Source organism: Eubalaena glacialis, chromosome 3 (assembly GCF_028564815.1).
Source record: "Eubalaena glacialis isolate mEubGla1 chromosome 3, mEubGla1.1.hap2.+ XY, whole genome shotgun sequence".
NCBI lineage: Eukaryota > Metazoa > Chordata > Mammalia > Artiodactyla > Balaenidae > Eubalaena > Eubalaena glacialis.
The window spans coordinates 9,300,376-9,316,761 of record NC_083718.1 but is presented as its reverse complement, the minus strand read 5'-3'; the positions used below and the strand labels follow the sequence as shown (position 1 = coordinate 9,316,761).

The 16,386-nt window shown below is 33.7% G+C and overlaps 1 protein-coding gene across 2 annotated transcripts in view; it reads right to left on the bottom strand.

Moving 5' to 3' along the window:
- UCHL5 (ubiquitin C-terminal hydrolase L5) overlaps positions 1-16,386 on the bottom strand; it is a 51,750-nt gene that overhangs the window by 12,904 nt on the left and 22,460 nt on the right. The window contains exons 4-9 of one of the 2 annotated variants that reach the window (XM_061187279.1): positions 13,716-13,841; positions 13,572-13,633; positions 13,369-13,499; positions 11,923-11,986; positions 3,606-3,708; positions 2,643-2,756 (exon numbers count right to left, since the gene is read on the bottom strand). In XM_061187279.1, coding sequence (XP_061043262.1) covers positions 2,643-2,756; positions 3,606-3,708; positions 11,923-11,986; positions 13,369-13,499; positions 13,572-13,633; positions 13,716-13,841 — 600 coding nt within the window. The remainder of the gene's footprint in view (positions 1-2,642; positions 2,757-3,605; positions 3,709-11,922; positions 11,987-13,368; positions 13,500-13,571; positions 13,634-13,715; positions 13,842-16,386) is intronic. The other variant, XM_061187280.1, reaches the window with a different exon arrangement.

Below are 16,386 nucleotides of genomic sequence, written 5' to 3'. Positions count from 1 at the left end.
TACTACAAAGCTACAGTAATCAAGAGAGTATGGTACTGGCACAAAAACAGAAATATAGATCAATGGAACAGGATAGAAAGGCCAGAGATAAACCCACGCTCACATGGTCACCTTATCTTTGATAAAAGAGGCAAGAATATACAGTGGAGAAAAGACAGCCTCTTCAATAAGTGGTGCTGGGAAAACTGGACAGCTACATGTAAAAGAATGAAATTAGAACACTCCCTAACACCATACACAAAAATAAACTCAAAATGGATTAAAGACCTAAATGTAAGGCCAGACACTATCAAACTCTTAGAGGAAAACATAGGCAGAACACTCTATGACATAAATCACAGAAAGATCCTTTTTGACCCACCTCCGAGAAAAATGGAAATAAAAACAAAAATAAACAAATGGGACGTAATGAAACTTAAAAGCTTTTGCACAGCAAAGGAAACCATAAACAAGACGAAAAGACAACCCTCAGAATGGGAGAAAATATTTGCAAATGAGGCAACTGACAGGATTAATCTCCAAAATGTACAAGCAGCTCATGCAGCTCAATATCAAAAAACAAACAACCCAATCCAAAAACGGGCAGAAGACCTAAATAGACATTTCTCCAAAGAAGATATACAGATTGCCAACAAACACATGAAAGAATGCTCAACATCATTAATCATTAGAGAAATGCAAATCAAAACTACAATGAGATATCATCTCACACCGGTCAGAATGGCCATCATCAAAAAATCTACAAACAATAAATGCTGGAGAGGGTGTGGAGAAAAGGGAACCCTCTTGCACTGTTGGTAGGAATGTAAATTGATACAGCCACTATGGAGAACAGTATGGAGGTTCCTTAAAAAACTAAAAATAGAACTACCATACGACCCAGCAATCCCACTACTGGGCATATACCCTGAGAAAACCATAATTCAAAAAGAGTCATGTACCACAATGTTCACTGCAGCTCTATTTACAATAGCCGGGACATGGAAGCAACCTAAGTGTCCAGCAACAGATGAATGGATAAAGAAGATGTGGCACATATATACAATGGAATATTACTCAGCCATAAAAAGAAACGAAATTGAGTTATTTGTAGTGAGATGGATGGACCTAGAGTCTGTCATACAGAGTGAAGTAAGTCAGAAAGAGAAAAACAAATACCGTATCTAACACATATATATGGAATCTAAAAAAAAAAAAAAAAAAAAAGGTCATGAAGAACCTAGGGGCAAGATGGGAATAAAGACACAGACCTACTAGAGAATGGACTTGAGGTCACGGGGAGGGGCAAGGGTAAGGTGGGACAAAGTGAGAGAGTGGCATATATATACAGTACCAAACGTAAAACAGATAGCTAGTAGGAAGCAGCCACATAGCACAGAGAGATCAGCTCGGTGCTTTTTGACAACCTAGAGGGGTGGGATAGGGAGGGTGGGAGGGAGGGAGATGCAAGAGGGAAGAGATATGGGGACATATATATATGTATAACTGATTCACTTTGTTATAAAGCAGAAACTAACACACCATTGTAAAGCAATTATACTCCAATAAAGATGTTTAAAAAAAAAAAAAAAGCTTTAGACAGACTGCAAGTGAAGGAGAATGACATTATTAAAGACAGCCTTGCTTAATATTTTACTGAGTTATATAATGTTTGACATAATTAAAATAAATTTTAAAAATGTAAAACCCTAAAAAAACTGGAAAGCAAAATCTAAAAAACGAATCCAACTTTGTATTAAGTTGGTGATAGAGTGACACCAAGAGAAAATTTTTTCAGATGAATTTTAAAATATGCTAATTTGATTGCACATCCAAAATGAAATATATCCTAAGGAAAAAATTAACTGAAGAAAAAACTTCTCAGTTGTTATTAACACTACTGGCCCTGTTATTCTGAACCTTTTTATATATACATACAAATACAGATAGACAGCATAAAGCAAATAGGTAATTATGTTAATGTTGATAGAAACCAAGACTTTCAGGTGAAAAGATACAAATGCGTAACTTCAAATATAAAGCCCTTTAATCCTAAATTTGAGGATTAATATGAATTCATGTTGCATTTTCTCTTCAAAAATAAAACAAGAAATAAAAACGTATTTCTTAGCTCTGAAAAGTCCTAGAAATAATGAAGAATCAGTATGACTGAGCACCCTGAGCAACCAGATAATGGTTTCTAAATACCATTTCTCACCAAAAGCACTCAGGACTTCTTGAAAAAATGGCTGATTCCAAGTCTGAATCAGGAAATGTACAAGATGAGTCTGAAACATCTTGTCATACTAGAAAGCAAGGAAGCTATCAAAGATGAAGAGAGTCACATCAAAAGGACTTAGGAGACAGCCTGAAGTGGCTTCCAATGGCTAAAGATGGGATAATTTGAGCATCAATAATAACTGCAGTGAACTTTAGCATCAAATATGTTAAATATCTGTTTGTAATAACACTTGAAAAAAAGAAAAAAAAAAAAAAAGGAAAGAAACCTCACTAGTTACCTTTGTAGGATGCCAGGGACTCAACACATTATTCTGGAAAAGTGTAAATGATGGGGAAAAAACAATCAAGCATTCAACATACCTTCATGTCAAAATATACCACTCTATATTAAAACATTAAAGGAACAAATAAAAAGTACATACCTTATATCTTTTTAATTTCTGTACTTCTTCTTCAATAAGCATCTGATTTTTGGCAACCTCTGACTGAATAGCACTTAACATGTTATTACCCTGATCTGTATCCATGGGTTCCTCCTTAGGGGAAAGAAAAAGAAATAGCACACCCTAATGACTGAGGCTTAAGTCTGAACTATTTTTAAATGATAAACATAGTACAATCATTTTCAAATTTTATTCTTAATATTGGTGATAGAATACCAACTTACTAACTGCAATATTAAAGGATAAAAGCTAAGTAGTATCTTCCAATTTTCTATGTTCTACAACAATACATATGAATTTTTATCTAAAAACAATCTATACTGTAGCAAACTAAATTGCTATAATCTGCTGTTGAGCTATAAAGTAAATCTGCTTAAATATACTCATGAAAATGTGATCAAGGAACATAAAAAAAGTCTTTGTCTATTACTAATTCTCTTCTCCAATCATATTTACTAGAAAGATAATCATCATAAGGAAGGGTAAAGATTACATGTGAATCTAAATGTGCCCAATTAATTCTGTAAGAAATATATTCTAACTTGCTTAATTATATAATGAAATTACAGTAAATTGTTAACACTTATTTAGCACATACTATTTGTCAGTCACTTTTTTAAGTGGTTTATATATACGTTATCTCAGTTATTCTTCACAACCACCTTTCAAGGCAAATACTATTATCCCTACTTTACATGAAGAAACTGAGGCACAAAGAAATACACTCAAAATCATACTTCCACTAGGTGGCAAAGGCAGGAGCTGAATCTAAGAAGCCTGACTCCAGAGTATATTCTCTTAATTACCACTCAGGATACTTGATTAAATCTATATTTCAGACAAAGAAAGAAGGAAGAAGGAAAAAAGGAAAGAAGAAAATAAATAGTTTCCCTGAGAGAATAACTAAGCTAGAACTTTGTACATAAAAACATGGCCACAAACCTCAGCAAGTTGTCTTTGTAACTCTGCTATCTTCTGTTCATATATCATTTTTCTGTCAGACACAATGGCCATTAAGTTAAATCGAATTTCACCTTCACTGTACCTAAAAAAAAAATTAAAGTTTATAATGTAGTAAAGAAATGTAACACTATTACAATTAAGATAATCTATTGTGATTACCCCCTTATTCTCTGGGGTAAACACAGATTTACCAATTGGCTAACCATAAAAACTGACATTTAAAAAAATCTTTCCTAAAGAGGAGAAGTTACAACCAGTATCACAAAAATACAATCATAAGAGAATACTATGAAAAATGATACACCAACAAATTTTGAGCAACCTAGAAGAAATGGATACTTTCCTAGAAACAATCTTCCAAGACTGAATCAGGAAGAAACAGAAAATCTGAACAGACTGATTATTAGTAATGTAATTGAATCAGTAAACAAAAAAATCCCAACAACCAAAACTCCAGGACCAGAGGACTACACAGGGGAATTCTACCAAACATTTAAAGAGGAATTAATGCCTTTATTTCTCAAACTATTCCAAAAAACTGAAGAGGAGGGAATACTTCCAAACTCATTCTATGAGTCCAGCATTACCCTGATACAAAAACTTAAGACACTACAGAAAAAGAAAATTACAGACCAATATCCCTGATGAACACAGATGCAAAAATCCCCAATAAAATATTAGCAAACAGAATTCAACAATACATTAAAAGGATTGCACATAATGATCAAGTGGGATTTATTCCAGGGATGCAAAGATGGTTCAGTATACACAAATCAATCAACGTTATAACTATGTCAACAAAACAACGGACAGAAATCACATGATCATCTTAATAGAGGCAGAAAAAGTATTTGACAAAATTCAACATCCATTCATGATAAAAACTCTTAACAAACTTGGCATAGACAGAATAATCTCAACATAGTAAGGGTCATTTAAGCCAAACCCACAGCTAACATCATACTCAACAGTGAAAAGCTAAAAGCTTTTCCTCTAAGATCAGTAAGAAGACAAGGATGCCCACTCTCACCACTTTTATTCAATATAGTATTAGAAGTCCTAGGCACAGCAATCATACAAAAAAAATAAAAGAAATAAAAGGCATCCAAATTGGAAGGGAAAAAGTAAAACTCACTATTTGCAGATGACATGATATTAAATACAAAAAAATCCTAAAAATTCTACCAAAAAACTATTAGAATAAGTGAATTCACTAAAGTTATAGCATACAAAATCAAAATACAGAAATCTGTTGCATTTCTGTACACTAATAATGAACTATCAGAAAGAGAAATCAAGAAAACAATTCCATTTACAACTGCATCAAAAAGAATAAAATAACTAGGAATAAAGTTAAACAAGGAGATGAAAGACCTGTACTCTGAAAACTATAAGATATTGATGAAAGAAACTGAAGACAACACAAATAGAAAGATATACCATGCTCATGGATTGGAAGAATTAATACTGTTAAAATGTCCATACCACCCAAAGCAACCTACAGATTCAATAATCCCTATTTTCACAGAACTAGAACAAATATTCCTAAAATTTGTATGAAACCACAAAAGACCCCAAATAGTTAAAGCAATCTTGGGAAAGAAAAAGCTGAAGGTATCATGCGCCCTGGCTTCAAACTATACTATAAAGCCAAAGTAATCAAAACAGTATGGTACTGGCACAAAAACACACATATAGATCAGTGGAACAGAACAGAGTCCAGAAATAAACCCAAAAAACACACAGTCAATTAATCTACAACAAAGGAGGCAAGAATATACAATGGGGGAAAAGTCTCTTCAATAAGTGTTGTTGGAAAAACTGGACAGCTACATGTAAAAGAATGAAACTAAACCATTTTCTCACACCATATACAAAAATAAACTCAAAATGGATTACAGACTTAAATGTTAGACCTGAAACCATAAAACTACTAGAAGAAACATAGGCAGTAGCTCTTTCACATTGGTCTTAGCAATAATTTTTGGATCTGTCCCCTCGAGCAAGGGAAACAAAATAAAAAATAAACAAATGGACTACATCAAACTAAAAAGCTTTTGCACAGCAAAGGAAAGCACCAACAAAATGAAAAGGCTGCCTACAGAATGGGAGAAGATATTTGCAAATGATATATCTGATAACAGGTTAATATCCAAAATATATAAAGAGCTCACAATCCAGCAATTTCACTTCTAGGTATTTTCCCAAAGAAAACAAAAACACAGATTTGAAAAGATGTATGTACCCCAATGTTCATAGCAGCATTATTTACAATAGCCAAGATATGAAAGCAACCTAAGTGTCCATTGACTGATGAATGGATAAAAAAGATGTTTTATACACACACACAATGGAATATTACTTAGCCATATAAAAGAAGGAAATCTTGCCATCTGCAACAACATGGATGAACCTAGAGGGTATTATGCTAAGTGAAATAAGTAAGACAGAGAAAAACAAATATTATATGATTTCACTATAAAAAACAAAACAAATATAACCAAACAGAAACAAACTCAAAACAAATTCAGATATAGAGAACAAACTAGTAGTTGAGTGGGGAATTGGCAGGGTAGGTGAAATAGGTGAAGGGGATTAAGAGGTATAAACTACCACTATAAAATAAATAAACAGGGATGTAACATTTAGCACAAGGAATACAGTCAATAATATTGTTATAACTTTGTATGATGCATAATCTATAAAAATATGTTGTACACCTGAAACTAATACAGTATTGGAAGTCAACTATACTTCAATATAAATTTATTTATTAATACTTTTGTCTATAGACAGATAAATAAGCTTTCATATATGAAAGGAAAAAATCAGCTAAATTTCATCAATCACAAATACATTATTAAATGTTTTAGTACCTCCTAGATGTTTGAAATAACGTGTTTTCATCAGTTCTCATACTTTCACAAAAAATATGGTAACTATCAATTACCTTTTATCTCAATTAGAAAAAATAATTAAACTAAGACCTCACATTTGTTGAATTAATTTTACTGGCATCTTGATGGTATTAACTATATTCCTTACTATATAATTTTTTCCAAATCATGATTTTGTTTCTATTCTTAACTAATATATGTTTTACATTTCACTTGTACTTTTATCATATATAAATATATATTTATGTAATATGTTGTAAATAATCTCTTGTAAAATTTCTGAATACTGTTTTATTTTCACTACTCTGAAACCAATGAAACATCTTATAGTATAAGCTTGTTTATGGTAAGGACTGACATTGGAAAGATTATCCATAACATTATGTAAATGGCACTTAACCAGATGAAAACATGTAGAAAATGTAAGCCTGTTTTTGCATTAGTTCACCTGCAAGAGCTTCTCATAAATAGTTCTATTCACTGGAAAGAATATGGCCCAGTATAACTATAGCACTTTGAACTATGTAAAAATGTTTTTAAAACTCTACTTATGGGACTTCGATTTCCCTATTCCTCCCAGTAAAAAATATCAAACTAAAAAAATCTAGACATATATTTTTTAAAAAATGAAAAAAATTAAAATTCTGAAAAGTGAAGAGAAGGCAGACATGCTAGGGAACCAGGACCCAAGAATGACAGTGGTGAAGTCGCTGGCTTATCATTCTGCTGCATATGTCCTGGCCTTGGAGTTAAAGAAGCCATCAATTGAGAAATGCCAACAGGCACAGACAAAAAAGCACCAACAACAGTCTGCTCTTTCTATCCAAACAGGAAAGGGGCAACCTCATGAGACAGAAAACTTTGAGACAATAACCACTCTACCATACCCAAACACAACTGAAAAAACTGGCCCAAACCCTACCAGCCAGCAAAGGCTGGGTAGGGAGCCTGGACTTCCACCCCCACCAGGCTGTAACAGGCACCTGGGGTGGTGTCAGAAAAGGCTGTGTAGGGAGCTAGGACTTTCATCCCTGCAAACAGTAATGAAATCTATTTGCAGTGTCAGAGGAAACTAAGTGGGAAGCCAAATGTGAAGTCACTACCATCCAGGAGTAAAGAAGCCCCCTCCCAAATTTGGTATCAGTGGAGCCATGTAGAGAGCAGTCACAAGGCACTGCTACTCCTCCCGGCCAGGGTAGTATCAGGGGAAGCCATACTGGGGACCAGAACTCCCACCCCCTGCCCAGCAGTAACAAGGAACCCCTTCCCACCTCAGGTGTCAATGAAGACAGAGTGGGGAACCTGGACTTCTACTTCCACCTGGCAGTAATGGGGTGGCATCCCTGATTTACCCTGCCAGAACAGTGCCCATAAAAACCAGCTAAAAGAGAAGTTTTAAATAAGATTCAGAGTCTTATAATATAGTACTGAAAATGCCCAGGTTTCAATCAATAATCACTTGTCCTATTAAAAATCATGAAAAGCTCAATTTGAATGAGAGACATTCAACAGATAGAGCGATGATAGATGTCCGAATTAACTGACAGAGACTTTAAAACAGCCATCATAAAAATGATCCAATGAACAATTATGAACACACTGGAAACAAAAAATAGAAAGTCTCAGCAAAGAAATAGAAGATATAAAGAAGAAACAAATGGAAATTTTACACCTGAAATATAAAACGATAAAAAAGCTCAATGGGTGAGTTCAACAGCAGAATGGAGGAGAGAATCAGTGAACTGAAAAGTAGAACAACAGAAATTACCCAACTGAACAAAGAAAACAGACTAAGAAAAATAAAGAGAGCCCCAGGGACCTGTGGGACTAAGGCAGGAGACATTTGTGCCACTGGAGTCCTGGAAGAGGTGAGAAAGAGGGTGAGATCGAAAAAGTTCTCCAAGTTATAATGGCTAAAAACTTCCCATATTTGACAACACATAAACACACAGATTCAAGAAGCTAAGCAAAATCCAAACAGAATAAATGCACAGAAATCCACACCAAGACACATCATACTCAAATATATGAAAACTAAAAACAAACCAAAAAAAAAAAAGAATTTGAGACCAACAACAGGAGAAACACCACCATATCTATAGGGTAAAACCTGTTTGAACAACAGTGGATTTACCAGTAGAAACCATGGAGGCCAGAAGGGAGCGACATAACAATTTTCAGGTGCTAAAAGAAAAGACTATCAACCCGGAATTCTATACACAGTGAAAATAACCTTCAGAAATAAAAGGGAAATCAAGGCATTCTTAGATGAAGAAAAACTAGGACTCTGTTGACAGCAGAACTACCCTAAAGGAATGGCTAAATGAAGTTTTCTAAACAGACAGGAAATGATAAAAGAATTTAGTTCTGGAACATGAAGAAGAAAGAACAATGGAAAAAGTAAAAATATGGGTAAATACATTTTCCTTCTCTTAAGTTTTTTAAATTATGCTTCATGGTTAAAACAAAAATTATAATACTGTCTGATGGAGTCCTAAATGTATGTAGAGGAATTATTTAAGACAAATATAACAATGGACAGTAAAAGTACATAAAGGAAGGTAAGACTTCTACACTTCACTCAAACTGGTAAAATGTTAACACCAGTAGATTGGGATAAGTTAGAGAAACCATTAGAAAAGCCATACAAAGAAATAAACTCAAAACCACTATAGATGTCTGAGTAACTCACAGAAAAGCAGGAAAAGGAAAACAGAGAAACAAACAAAAAAACAGAACAAAGAGAAAAAATTTAAATGGCAGATTTAAACCATAAGACATTAATAATTACATATTAAATATACATTTCATTTTATACGTAATTTTATAAATCCATTACATTCAATGTAAATGGTCTCAATCTACCAAGTAAGACAGAAAATGGCAGAGTGGACTAAAAAATATGATTCAATATATGCTGTCTATATGAAATTCACTTCAAATATAATGACATAGGTAGGTTGAAAGTAAAAGGATGGAAAAAATATATCATGCATATATGAATCAAAACAAAGCAGAAGTGGCTATATTACTGTGAGATAAAGTAAACTTCAGAGCAAAGAAAATTACTAGAGAGAAATATTGCATAATGATAAAAAGGTCAATCCACTAAGAAGAAATAGTGATCATAAATGTTTATGCAACAAACAAGAGACCTGCAGAATATGTAAGGGAAAAACTGATAAAACTTAAATTAGAAATAGCCAAGTTCAAAACTGTGCCTATTTGCAAATGACATGATCATTTATCAATATGTAGGAAATGTCAAGGAATTCACAAAACTTCTAAAGCTGGTGGGTGAGTTTAGCAAGGTTGAGGGATACAAGACAAAGAAAGAAAAAAATCAACTTTATTTCTACACACTAACAATGATCACATGGAACAAAAATGAAAATATAGTATCATTTGTAATCACTCAAAAGAATATGAAGTGCTTGGGTATAAATCTGACAAAATACGTATGGAACTAGCATGTGGAAAACTACAAAATGCTGATGAAAGAAATTAAAGAAGATCCAAGTAAATGGATAGACATACCATGTTCATGGATTGGAAAAATCAATATAGTAAAAATGCCAATTCTCTTAAAATTGATGTTTGACACAATTCCTATCAAAATCCCAACAAGAATTTTTGTAGATACAAGATTATACTAAAATTTACATGGAGGGCAGAGTATCTATAACAGCTAAAACAATTCTGAAGAAAAAGAATAAAGTTGGGGGCATTTGTCTACCTGATTCCAAGACTTACAATATAGCTACAGTCATCAAGACTCTGTAGTACTTGCAGACAGCAGACAAATAGATCAATGGAACAGAACAGTGAACCAGAAATAGACCCACACAAATATGCCCCACTGGATTTTTTTTACAAGGGTGCAGCAGCAGTTCAGAGGAGGAAGGATAGCCTTTTTAACAAATGGTGCTAGACCAATTGGACAAACAGAGGAAAAAAAATGAACCTTGCCTTAACTTCACACCACACAAAAATTAACTCAAAATAGATCATAAACGTATGTAAAATGTTATATAAACCTTTTAGGAAAAAAGGAGAAAATCTTTGGGATCTAGGGCTAGGCAAAGAATTCTTAGATTGGACAACAAAAATACAATTCACAGTGGGAAAGACTGACAAATTGGACTTCACTGGAATTAAGAGCTTTTGCTCTGTGAAAAACCATGTTGGGAGGAGGAGAGGATGGGCTATAGACTGGGAGAGAATATTTTCAGGCAACGTGTCTGACAAAGGACTAGTGATAGCTAGAGTATGTAAAGAACTTCAAGGCTCAAGAGTCAAAAAAACAATCCAATTACAAAATAAACAAAAGGCATGATTTTCAACGTTAGTCACTAGGGAAATGCAGATTAAAACCACAATGAAATATTACTACCCACCTATCAAAATGGCTAAGATAAAAAATTTTGACAAAATGCTAGCTAGCACGTGGAGAAACTGGATCACTCATACTACACTGCTGGTGGAAATGTAAAATAAAATAGTACAGCTACTCTGGAAGAGTTTGTCAATTTCTTAAAAAATTAAACATGTATTTACCATACAACTAGGTATTTATCCCAGAGAAATGAAAACTTATGTACACACAAAAATCTGTACACAAATGTTTACTGCAGCTTTATTCATAACAGCTAAAAACAGGAAACAATCCAGATGTCCTTCAATGGGTGAATGGGCAAAAAAATGGAATATCTATACCATAGACTACTACCCATCTATAGAAAAGAATGCACTATCGATATACTTAACAACCTGGATGAATCTCCGGAGAATTATGCTGAGTGAAAAAAGCCAATCCAAAAAGGTTACATATTGTATGATTCCATTTATATAACATTCTTTAAATAACAAAAATTATAGAACTAGGGATTAAGGATGGGGGAGGGTGGGGTTGGGGGCAGTGGCTGTAGCTATAAAAGGGCAACATGAAGAACCACTGTGGTGATGGAATTATTCTGTACCTTGACTATATTAACATCAATAGCTGGCTGTGACATTGTACCATAGTTTTACAAGACGCTACTCCTGCCGGGTAAAGGGTACACAGGAGCTCTCTGTATTATCTTTATAACTTAATGTGAATATATAATTATCTCGAAATAAAAAGTTTAATTTAATAAAAAAGACAGATACTCCTAAAAACAAAACTCTACAAAATAACTGTACAAAATATCTAACTTAATGGAAATGTGCATGTTTAACTTCTATAAAGACAAGGTGACTTACTACGATGTAGAATTTAGAGATTTTCCGAATAGATTTCCTGAACACATTAATCCAATCAAAAGTAGATGTTCAATAAGTATTGCTAAAACAACGATAAAATAAAGGTTTAAAAACGAGAACATTAGTTATGCCAATGAGATTAGCTGAGCATTTACTTTTGTATCCTTTTTTCTATGACTGGCCTCACTGCGCTGATCCAATCATCTTGATTGCATGCACCTAGGAAGAAATGTAAAAGCATTTATGTCGAATAAAATCAACATTAATATTATTTCAAAAGTTTGGTCCAAAATATCTTTTTATTAATATTTTGACAAATTCAGGATAGTAAAAAACCTTTTAGCATAACTATGTTAAGCTCCAACTCTTACTTTCTTAGTAATGGTAAGGGGAAAGAGTATTATCATAATTTGCATTTCCACATTGTTGCGTCACTTAAAACAAATGTTTGAGAAAATAATGAACTAGGGAATTATTTCATTAAAACTCTCGACTCTGTGAGATAAGGGTAACTACCCCCATTTTACAGATGATGAGACAGAGGGCTAAGAAAAACCAGCTCACATATTAGTGACAAAATAAGGATTCAATCCTTTTCTGACTCCCCACCATCATAACTACAGAAAAAAAAAATGAAATACACACACAATGCAAAACCAATTTTACCCAGTTTTTTAATCCTCTTTTTTACCTAAATTTTAGTATAGCCACCAGCTGTATAGCAAAACTGTCTGTTGTTTTATATTTTACTTCCTTTATATCTGATGGATCTAATGAATAGAGAATGGCTGACCAGATAGAAGCCAAGAGAAAAAAATGCAGTGATCAGATCAACCCCCAAACCAGAGAAAATCAGCTTCTACAGAATTAAAAGAACATTCTATTAATTTACTTTAAGAAACATAGAAAAATAAATATTTTTAAACATGTAAATCTGCATTAGATGAAGTATTAGTTCTAGACATGGGCATGGTCAATAAGAACAAGCAAAATGGAAGTGTTAATTTTTTTTTTAATCTGAAAGTATAAAGTTTTATGGACAGCAGATAACATTAGATTCCATTAAAACAGGTTACACTGCACTTAAACCTAATTTTTAAAAAAAAGAAAAAGAAAACTTAATGAGGTAAAAATAAGGAGTTAAAATTCTTTTGTGGGTATATTAGTTCATTACTAGATCAGAACCACCTCAACCTCAATAACCATTTATCATTAGCTCAAGGTAGGAGATGGGGTGGGATCAGGACAAATCCACCCTTTGGCACAAAGGACAGCACATTAATGCACTAGTTACATAGAAAAAAGTAGTTTTTAAAAGTAAACTGAAAAATTAAAAATAAATTATGTAATCTATGGGTTGAAAAAACTTTTCTTCTAGGAAAAAAACTAAAGGTCCCAATGCAACTACAGTAGTCAACATGTCCTAACTACCTGTTACTTAATTTCATAAAGTACTGAAGAGCTTAAAGCCTGCATGGCATCACACCTCACGGTCACCTCCCCTTTCTAAACTTAAGCAGGACTAGGGCTAAACCAAAGGTGAACACCCAATCTTTTTTTCCTTATCAAAAGTGAAATACCAGGAATAGTAACCACATTACCTAAATCAATCGGTCCTTCTCTTAATCCATCTAATTCATACAGTCTTCCATTAACAGGAACATAACTGACAAAGTGAAAAGCATCTTCTTCTTTTGCTGATGTCTTTGCATCAAATTCAAACATTTGCTGTCTACAGTGAAGAAAAAAACAGTGAGAGACAAACAAACAGAGACAATATTTATTTCACATAAAGTATCTTTACCTGGCGAAACTGTTGTGTACTTGTCGAATCACATCCGAATTACTCAGTGCCAAACCTTTCATCTGAAATAAGTTTTAAGAATAGCTTATTAAAATAAGAACCACCACAAACAGGGCATTTTAAGAATAATACGATTGTACTCACAGCTGCATCAAAGCTTTGTGAAAATTCTTTAAACTCTGATAATGTGTCTCCTAAATGGACATCTTGATGGGTACAGTTCAATAACACACTTACTATGGCTTGAGTAGCACAAGCATTATTAATTACCTATAAAATATGAAAGCAAAAATATTATCGATTTGTTAAAAAAAAACAGCTTTTAACTGGTGACGATGACCCCCAAAATATGAAAAAAATTAACAGTTTCCAAATTTTATTTTATATAATCTTAGCATAAACATAATAAACATGATCAATTTCCAATCTAATCTATTTTCAGGAATTTGCTGCAATTCTGGAGCTGAAGATTCTAGGAAATCGAATAAATGAACTCATAATATCAGTGAAAACCAATCCAGTTAGGGTAACAAAACCAATCTTTCCTGGTCTAAAACATATATCTAATTAAACCAAAAGAGCTTGTCCTTCCCTCTTATTCACTTCCTCCTATGCTCACTTCTACCTATAAATATTCAACCCATATTTCAGTATCCAACGCAAGCTCCAACTCACCGATGTGGCTCTTAGAGAACTTATCCAACAACTCATATTACATTCTTCCCTCATTTGAATTCCTAAAAACGTGTATATACTGTCTACATATTTTTCAATTCAATCTTTACAGCGCTGTCATCTAGCTATTAACTGTTTATTTAACAAGTTATGTGGACCTTACATTCTAGTGAGAGGAGAGAACATTTAGATAGCACTTACTATATGTGGGTAATTTTCTAGGCACTTCACATGTATTAATTCTTTTAATCCTGTCAATCAACAGCCTATGAAGAAGGAGTAATATTATTATCCCCATTTTACATTTGTGGAAGCTGAGTCTCAAAGAGGTTAAGTAGCTTGCCCAAAGGGCCCAGAGCTAAGCAAGAGGCAGGTGATCTGGTTCTAGAATTTGGTGTACTTCGCCACAACATGAGGCTGGCTCTGTACACGTATGTGGTCTCTCCAACAAGATTATAACCTACTTATGGACAAGGGCTTCTGCCACCCTCCCTACAGCACCTACACAGGGCTGAGATCACAGAGGTGGAAAGAGCCTCAGATGATCACTTCGAACACCAGCAAGGTTAACTGTAGAGTTAAATTAAACTTGATAAATGATTTTTTAAAATACAGTTTAGTCCTATTGCTATATTTCATTACAATATTATAATTAAATACCATTTTCCAAAAATGCTAATTCACTTATGATCTTACAATTTGGTAAATTATTTCTATCTTGCCTGATTTCAAAAGAAAATTTTTCCATTATCTTCCCTCATTAACTCTTATACTCCTTGTACTTTTTTTTGCCAGACTTTTGAAGTCTTGTGAGTACCCACCAGTTCTTACATTTTTGACTGCAGTATGTTTGAGGAATTCCTTGATAAGGCTGCTTTCTCCATTAGAGAACACTGTCTTACTCCCAATTCTCAAACAGTGATACCACCACATTCTTGTAATTCCTCTTACAGTATTTTGTACTCAAAACTATCTTATGATTGACAATTAAGGAAAAGTAACAGGAGATCTAGAATCCAATTAACATTGCTGCTGATTTCTTTTAATATGTATTCTGATACGAGTCACAGTTCTTTAGTAAACTTGGAGGAAAATTTTTAATGATTAAAGGAGACATCATAAAGGTTGTTAACTAAAACAGGACTTAGTGCTCCCTTATCTTGGGCCAAAATTATCTGGATATGGGTTGGTAGAAGCGAAGTTAGCAGAAGTTAAAATTTATACTCATTCACACATCCTTTCAAAATGATGACACATTAAAGATATAATATGTACCTAATGCTAGGCTAGATGCTGAGGCTATGGCAGAGAATACTATCAAACATTCCTATGATCTAAGGACTTCAAGTCTGTAACCTATCACTTTAGGAATTTTTTTTTTCAAACTCATCAAATTGTACACACTAAACGTGCAGTTTTTTGTATACCAATTGTATTTCAGTAAACCTGTTTTTTTTTTAAAGGAAAAAAAGAGAAAAATCTCGTGGTTACTGATACTTCTCTTCCGGTGCTAATAAGGATTTACACTGTCCACGATTTATTACAGCTCATTTTGCATATGTGTGAAGAACAGTCATTACGGTGTGCATCAGTGTAAACATACCTCTTCAGGTTTTTAAATGAGTTAAGTGCCACCAAGTGGTTATGTTATAAATAGCACAGTGGTCCCCTTATCCTTGGGGGATATCTTTCAAGACCCCCAATGGATGCCTCAAACATGCATAGTACCAACCCCTATATATATCATGTTTTTTCCTATACTAACAGGCTGGTACCACACATGAGGGACAAAGGGATGCATCCCACGTGGGACAGTGAAGGAACAGAATGAGATTTCATCACACTATTCAGAATGGCACACAATTTAAAACTTACGGTTTATTTCCAGAATTTTCCATTTAATATTTCAGCCAGAGTTGACTGAAACCATGGAAAGTAAAACAGTAGGTAAGGGGGGAATACTGCACAGAATTACCAAAAAACAAAAAATTTAAGACACTAAAAAGTGCACAGCCATTCACTCGTTCAAATATTTATTACTGAGCACTCACTGTGTGCTAGACATTGTGATAAATGCTGAACACACAGTAAACAAGAGACATGTGGTCCTTGTCCTCGTGAAACACTTAAAAATCACCTT